The 8,293-nt window shown below is 40.4% G+C and overlaps 1 protein-coding gene across 1 annotated transcript; it reads right to left on the bottom strand.

Moving 5' to 3' along the window:
- Window positions 1-230: 230 nt before the first annotated feature.
- LOC131342359 (uncharacterized) lies at window positions 231-7,498 on the bottom strand. Its single transcript, XM_058373134.1, has 3 exons — window positions 7,341-7,498; window positions 2,165-3,532; window positions 231-790 (listed from the first exon to the last, which is right to left on the bottom strand). The coding sequence occupies exons 2-3, from the start codon at window positions 3,302-3,304 to the stop codon at window positions 503-505; spliced, it is 1,428 nt and encodes a 475-aa protein (XP_058229117.1). The 5' UTR covers window positions 3,305-3,532; window positions 7,341-7,498; the 3' UTR covers window positions 231-502.
- Window positions 7,499-8,293: the final 795 nt, after the last annotated feature.

Raw genomic sequence — 8,293 nt, 5'->3', positions numbered from 1 at the left:
AGAACTGGAATTCTACAGCTGTTCTTGGTCATGCGAATGTTATTATACAACAGAGCTTACGGAGACTCGCAATAATGAGGGAATACAACCTTCAAGTCCAGATGTTTTGGAGAAATGGGAGATGGGAGTCTTTTTAGAACTTATATTCCCATTTGTCAAGTTGGTCATCAAACGCATAACTACAGTCAGACGGGGATTGACTTTTTTTTTTTTTTTTTTTTTTTATTGCACAAATCCAACAAATATTCTTGCCTTAGGACATTTAAAAACTTTTTTTTTTAAGAAAATGACACAATGAATTTATTTTATTCAGCTGTTGCTATTACTTTTTTTTTTTTACAAAACACCTAAGTGCAATTTCATAGTAAGTTGATCTATAGAAAATATGATTTATGTATTTGTTTTGCCCCCCCCCCCCATCATCTTTTTTTTTGTGTAAGCGGTTGTATATAGTTGATTATATTATAAAATAAACTTTGTAACTCTGTCGTTCTGTTTGACTTTATTGTACGATTCTGAGTTCTGGGGCTGAACTGTGTCTCCTTCTCAGTTTACTCAGGTTTGCTCCCTCCGCACAATTCGGCGATCCGACATGGCCCACGCCCGTGCCAGGCTCGAGAGTCGCTTGAGCAGGTGGAACAGGTACGGGTGTGAGTGCCAGGCACATGTCCCCCAGGTGCAGCTGTTGGCAGCGCAGGCAGCAGAGATTAGCGGTTCGGTCAGGGTGGCAAGAAGACCAGCCACGACCGCACACAAAGAACGGGTACTCCTCACACACCTCCAGCGAGATCTGCGAAACACACCCAGGCTTAATTGTTATAGCAGCCAAACACCAAACACTTACTTTCTGTGGAATGTAATGAATAAGAGCAAACGTGCAGCTGTCGCATGCTAACTCACGTTGCCGTGAAGTTGCCAAAGATTACACTTACAACATGTGCGAGGTTGCTGAACTTTAAAGGAATTGTACAGAATCTGATTGCCCTTTGGAAATAGCATTGGATATTAGCTTTATTGTTGAAAAACGTGACGTTTTTCCTATGGATACCCAAATATTCACTCATAGCACATTTCCATTAGACTGGCACGGTACGGAAACAAAGGAGTGATCTTGTGATTATTTTTAATCCTGGCTGATTTGAGTTGTTGTCCCTCAGCTGCTTCCTATTTGCTTTGGCACAGGTTTTTATACTGGATGCCCTTTCTAACACAACCCTCCCATTTTAACCATGCTTGAGACTGGCACTGAGCGTTAACCCATCAATAGCTGGGTTGGTCCCCTGCTCAGGAATCAAACCCAGGCCATGAAAATGAGTGCACAGGATTCTTCCACAGGACCAACAGGCGCCTCCTGTCTGATTTAAATACCCGCACTACATTTGGTAGGCCTTCTTGCTACATTATCAAAAAGGCAGAAGACGACTGGAGCAAGGAATGGTGCAAAAATGAAATCCAGTAGCAGCATCTTGACTAGCACAGGAAGAACAACCTGAAACTTTGCACAGACTGTAACCTGAGCTTAAGATCAAACCAGGGACCAGTCTGGGATATACCAAACTATCAAGCTGCAATCTACCGACTTGTACAGCAACATTCAATAGTCCTGTAAAACAACACTCTCAACCAGAAAGTTATTTTTGTTCGTCTGCTTTGTTTTTCCACTTAGAACCCAACGGTGCATAAAAGGTTAACCAAATCTTGAAGCTCTTCCACCTGTGCTACTCTTGTTGGCTTTTCTACACTTAAACAGTAGTACATGGTAAAAATGTACCACTCTCTGCTTTTCTTTACTTTTAATCAGGGGCTGTGTGTAAATGTGTACTGTAAATTATAATATACTGTGTGTTTATTACAGCCATACAGATTTCCTAGAAAAGTGAAAGTTGTGCCCTGGAAAATAATCAAGTGTAAGCTTCCATTAATATAGACTTGCATGTTTTTGATTTTTAAAAAGATTAAACAGTTTGTTAATAGTGGGTTGTGGTTTGCAAAATTTCTGTATTTGTGTACCATGTGTCAACTGTACCATGCTGTATTGCTCTGACCAATGGAAAAGCACTATTGAGGACCCTGGAAACTCTAAATATTTTTGTTTTTTTGACTGGTTTCGTCAAGGATTTTTTTCTCCACTAATTGCATTCGAAACATTGTTTTGTGTTTGTACCTTAGAATGGAGGTTATCGTCAACCTCTACCGCCACACAGATCAGTCCAGGTTTATCAGAGCATGTGATCTTCTTCACAGTGAACCTCGTCAGACTTAACTCGGGGCATGACGCAGTACAGCACTCGAAATCCTCCAACTGTAAATCCTCCACACGCTTCAGCCGACCACCATCGAGCTCGATCAGAGATCCCTCAAAAAAGCGCGATAAAAGCTGAGAGGAAGATAATGCAAGTTCTTGCTGTTCCCTTGTCTCTGCTTTTTCACTCCTGGCCAGCAGAGGGTGCTCATCTCTCATGGTCACCTCAGTCTCTGACTTTAGCTGCTCATTGTTAGAACAAGACTGGTGAATAACAGGAAACCACTGGTGCTGGAGATCTTCTGTCTTGGCAGCTCTTTCTTGTGATAAGTCCTTAAACTCGGAATAATATTTGTGTCTGGAAAGATCTGTTCCAGACTCGGCAAACTGACCAGAATTCTGCTTTATTCCTTCTCGTATATAGTTCCTCTTCCTCATCCTCGTATCATTTTTGGCGCTCTCATTCAGTAGTCTCTCATCCCACTGAGCACCTCTTGCACTCCCCATGTCAAACTGACTCCTTGGGGCATCTTTATGAAGAACGCTTCTGGTGTAATGAGACGCCAGAGACCGAGGTACAGGCTTTATGATTTTTGGCTTGTACTGATTGGAGAACCTTCCATAGCTCTTAAATAACAAATCTCCTTGCTCTGTAAGAGGAGCGTAGCTCCAGTAGGAAGAGGCTCCATAAAAATCGTGGACGCTCATCGGATTATTTCTGTTATGGTTTGACACACCCAAGAGCTGTTCGCCACTTTCAAAATATGGAGCCCAGGAAGAGAATGTACCATTTTCACCTAAAGGGTGTAAAAGTACTTGGTTTGAGGCATCAGACCACAGCGAATGATATGCGGCTGCGGAATGAAGATCGATGTAAGAGACGCTTGCTGGTTCCCTTGGCCTCCTAGATTTCCTGAAGTTCTGAGTCTGGTTCCAGAAAGGAGAAGGCGTCTTGAAAACCGGCTCGGCTGGAGCCTCGTTTGAGTTCTCTCTTGTATTCCTCTTCTTGGGTGGGAGGGTTTCAGGAATAGAAGGAGAACCCCTTAGGCCATTAGCTGCCATGGTGAGGCCAAGTATTCTAGCACACTACTTTCAGATGGTGTGTATTTCACATGTTGCCACTAGTTCATAAGTCAATAAAATGTAAACGACTGCATTCTCATTTGGTTTAATCCAATTTAGGGGAAATATCCAGTCCAGATTTGAAAGACTGTGGATTTCTAGGTTGATACATCTGCATTCTTTGGGTTCGCCTCAGTGTGAAGTCCAGCGTGAAGACGTATCAGTCTCCTGTGAGAGAACAAACGTTATTGCACTCTATTTTGATAAATGTACAAGCATTTTAGATACAAAAACATGTATACTCTTAAAGCAGAACCACAGAAGTCCCAACTCTCTAAAGAACCCTTTTTTTTCCCCAGAAAACAACTTGAATTGGTGAAGGATTTTTCTTTTAAACTCCTACCAGTGAAGACATATGAATCGAAGAGGGCTTTGGTGACGTCTTTCTACATTTCTAGCTCCTCTGAGTTTCATTTCTGCTATCTGTAGGGGCTGAAACACATATAGGACTCCTATGTCTAATGTGTTTTTGGCTAAGCTAGAGGTTCTCAGCTCCAGTCCTAGAAACCCACTGCCCTACACTCTTTAAAAAAAAAAAAGGTTTCCCAAGGATGGTTATCAGTCCAAGCTTTCTAAAAAGGGGTTCTATTTGGAGGCTTTTCTGAAACAAAATCCCTTCCCCAGAGCTTTCTCCGGCACTACAAACTGAAAAACTCTTTAGAGTGCTACTAGGAACCTTTTTTTTCCCCCGAAGTGTACACTGACTTTTAAGTTCCCCCTGACCTCATCAAACATGGTTCAGTTCCTGAGGGAGTTGATAATGAGCTGATGAATTGGTTGTGAGATAAACACACGGTGGCCTAGAGATTAAAGTCCTGTGCTAGTGACTGGAAGACTGTGAAGTCAAATCCCATGAGTTGCAATGTTGAGCCCTTAACCCTCAAGTGCTCAGCCATATGCTCGGACTGTATTCTAGATCGCTTTTAAGTGGCTTTGGATAAAAGCGTCTGTCGAATGAATAAATGTAGACGTTGGGAGTGGGGAAAAAAACTTGAAACTCTGCAGATCAGCCTTGAGTTGGGAACAGGTTCTAAAGGAAACAGGGTGAATTATGTGGTTTGGTGGCAATTATGCAATGAAGACTATGGACCAATGACCAAAATAAAAATAAAAAACACCACCAAAAAGTGAATGGGAAAAGTTCTTCAGCAATGATGTTTATAAAAGACTAAAGGTTGGGTTTCTGAAATACTCAGCGGAAACCAGACTTCAAAACTGAGCACGGGGCAAAAACAGGTGATATCACCGCTCAAGAAAATCCCCACACTGGTCCCATTCATCTGATCACTGAAGTGGCAAGTGTGTTAAGAAAACAGCCCCGAAACAAGTGCTTTTATATATATATACGCTTTCTTAGACAGCTTTCAGTCCCTGACATTCTATAATGTCTGTGATACTTGATTAAAGTCTGCAAATTTCAATCTCTTCTCTTGTCTAAGAGCGTTACTATGGAAACAAAGTGCATATTGCAGTCTATAGGAGGTTAAGAGTGAAATAAATGCAGCTCGTGCTGGAAGGTTAAAATAAAACGGCAGCAGGACACCTGCTCATTCAAAAGGAAGCCGTCTGAACCGTTCTGGCTTGTCTGTGTGAGTGGAGATGAAATTTATGGTTTCTATTTATAACAGCAAAAAAAAAAGAAGAAAGAAATGCCTTTCAATGTGCTAAGTTCGAGCTAACCTCAAAGGAGGTTTACAATCTTTACTTATGAATGTGGCGTGTTCATTAGAATGCTTTGAAATGGCTCGAATGAGCCCGGAGAAGTCACTTTGTTAGTCATACGTGTATGTAAATGTTTCTAAAATCAGCAACTCTAAAACACATTGTTCGCTGAGCAGCAGTGAGCACTGATTTAAAAATAAAACTGCTGGTTTTTGTTGGTCACGTACCACTCGAAATGGGTTTTTTGCGCCTTGATAGACGCCGAGTTGTTTAGTGGTTTTTGACCCTTTGCTAAGGTGATACAGGAACAGTGATACAGGTTGTTTGGTTTTTTTTATTTTTGTATCTGACAGCAGTGATTCGATTTCAGCCAGCACACGAAGCAAATCACTGAAGGGGAAAGGACACAGGATGTTGAATAGGGTACGCTTTTGCTTTGCTTGCTCTGAATTCATCTAGATTATATATTTGTTAGATTAGTAGAATAGATAAGATTGCTTAATTAACGAAAAGAAGTAAAGGAGGCAAAAAGGATTTTCTTCTTCTTATTTGAGTCTGTGTACTTATTATAATACACACCTATAATGTTATGTGCATTAAAGGACAGGAAGAAGACTTCAGTAACAATTGTATAAAGGTTCTACACTGACCCAATTATAGAATATCAATTCATCTACTGTATGTTGAATCATTTCAAATCAGCAAGTCGTCTTCCTATCCTTTCTCTTTGCTTCATAGGATGTTCTCATTAGCCATGTTGCCACCTCTGGATAAGAGCATCTGTGAAATCCTTTAAATGTCAATGTAAATTCTTAGGGATTAGACGAAATACACAACATTTAGAGGAACCACCATGCAAGCGCTTCTGAATACTTTTATTTGGTTGTGGATGAAGGACCCATGTGTGATAAAAGGTCTGTTTTTCTCTTAATGTGTACTACTTGAATATTTCTATCCATCTGTTTAATATAAAGGCAGATTGAACAAATTCTAGTATTTTTTTCTTTAGAGAGAGAGAGAGAGAAGGATTAAAGATATTGTTAAATATGATATAAAAATCAGGATGACTTTGCATGTGTTGTGTGTGTGTGTGTGTGTGTGTGTCTATCTGGATGTCTTCTAATTAACCCTTTGCAGTCAGAGTTCTTCATTCATTCATCTTAAATCATATGATTCAGTTACTTCACTGAAATGAATAATAAAAGTATGCAGTTATGAGTGGGTTGAATAGAAATCTGGACGTTTCCTGATCATTTTTTAAAACAAGAATTGTGTTTAAGAACCAGGATCCAAACACACAGCACCACGTCCCAGTACAGTACGGAGACAGTACCAGACACTTTTCATAAGATCAAGTTTTTTTCTGCAGACTAGAATCCAGCATCAAAAGGTAAAAATAGTGTTTGCTAGGGAAAGCCAACGAAACCTTAAGACTTAACATCTAGTGTTCAAGCAAACAAGAGGCAGCCTTGTGACTGATGCATCTTCTTTCTTTATGATTCTTTTATGTGTCATCTTCTTTCTTTATGATTTTTTTTTTTTTTTTTTTTTTTTTTTTAAGAACCGAAAAACGTTCAATTAACCGGCTTTTTAAGGAACGCAACCATGAGTCTCCACTCCACTCCTCATCCTGACTCCTGCACTCTGCCCCCTAAAACTAAAAAAAAAAAATCTTTCTCTCTCTGCACGAGTTCACATAAACCTCTTAAAGGTGCAGTAAGCATCATCATCATCGTCGTCATCATCATCATCATCTATCGTTATTACCACTCAAGAAATGTGATGAGTTGAGACGATGCCAAATAAATCAGTATGTGTGAAATATAAATCAGTGAGACAGTGAAATCTACAAGTCTCCAGTTAAACTGACTGTGTATGCTGATAATGTTCATCCATCCACACAGTGAACACTGTGTCGACCTCACACTGCTATCTTACAGCCATTTAAATAATCCATGTTAAATAAACACACAAAGACCTTTTCAGCAAATGAAGTGTGTAGTGATTGTGTTGTTTTGGTGTTTGTAGGGTAAAAAAAAACAAAAAAAGTGCTGACACAATTGCACAATAGTGTAGACACATGCTCACAGACACATGCTCATGTACAACGGGTCATAAATGCATTCTCTTACCAAGGTTACAGATTTTCTCCATTTACACACCGAGTCTTATTATAACTCTTTGCACACTTTCAGATCTGGTGTGTACACAATGGCATCTTGAAGCAATTGCATAATAATGAACATTACACACACACACACACACACACACACTTATACACATACACACACCACTTTAGAAATACATGCCCTACCTTGTTGTTCCCAGATGAACACAACGGTCTGGTCTGATGCAGCACCAGGAGGAAGTGCACAGAGTTTTGATGCAGACGTGCACACAAACTGTTATCTTTCATTCCTCCTACTCTCTCTCTCTCTCTCTCTCCCTCACTCTCTGTCTCTTCCTCTCTCTCTTTTGCTCTCTCACTCTCTCCCACTCTCCTCTCTCAGCTCACACTATCCAACACCTCTCAGCTTGTGCCCTTTCTCTCTCTCTCTCTCTCTCTCTCTCTCAATCCCTCCCTACCGCTCTCTCCATCATCGCAAACCGTATATTAATAAACATTAATGCAGTTTCACTAGTAGTGGGCGAAAAGCTGTATCGTGTGTCCACCGTGTCCATGGTTTATTGCGTAATAAGAGAGAGTGTGTGTGTGTGATACATACATAACCGTACATTCATTCTTTCTTCATCATAATCTTGAGCACCAACGAATTCATTTAGAATAATCACACATTAACGAGGCCAGTGTTGTTTAGCGACTGAACTGAAATGTCAAACACATCGTAACACATGGTTCAATAAAGAAAGATCAAAGTGTCTTACTCCTAACTTTACATTGTGCAATTTAGCTGGTGTGACTGAAGTAAAGCCCCCACACACACACATAGACACGAAGAGGGATTCTCTGTTTGAGTCATATCTCTGATCATCTGCCCACACACACACACACACACACACACACAAACTACACCACTCAATGTAAAATGAGGTGTCTCCAGAGTGCTCGCATGTATGTGTGTGTCCGTGTGTTTGTGACATTTAAGCCTAATGCTGATAGTTAGATGTTTTGCACTGAGCCCACACATTTTTGAACAGCTGTGGTAAACTGTCTGTCTGGTCCCGAATACAAAGTCAGTGCAATTTACAGAGCTTTATTTTGAAGATAAATCGAGAAAGCCTACATGAATATTAATCACATGTAAC

The sequence above is a fragment of the Hemibagrus wyckioides genome, linkage group LG21 (assembly GCF_019097595.1).
Source record: "Hemibagrus wyckioides isolate EC202008001 linkage group LG21, SWU_Hwy_1.0, whole genome shotgun sequence".
NCBI classification, from domain to species: domain Eukaryota; kingdom Metazoa; phylum Chordata; class Actinopteri; order Siluriformes; family Bagridae; genus Hemibagrus; species Hemibagrus wyckioides.
The sequence above is the reverse complement of the archived record's forward strand: the minus strand, read 5'-3'. Positions and strand labels throughout refer to the sequence as shown.

What these genes read in the sequence shown, in the direction of transcription:
- LOC131342359 (XM_058373134.1), bottom strand. Translation starts at nt 3,304, where the DNA reads ATGGCAGCTAATGGCCTAAGGGGTTCTCCTTCTATTCCTGAAACCCTC. An exon ending in ACGATAACCTCCATTCTAAG is followed by an intron (nt 791 to 2,164) that starts GTACAAACACAA and finishes TGTGTTTCGCAG; the next exon opens with ATCTCGCTGGAGGTGTGTGA.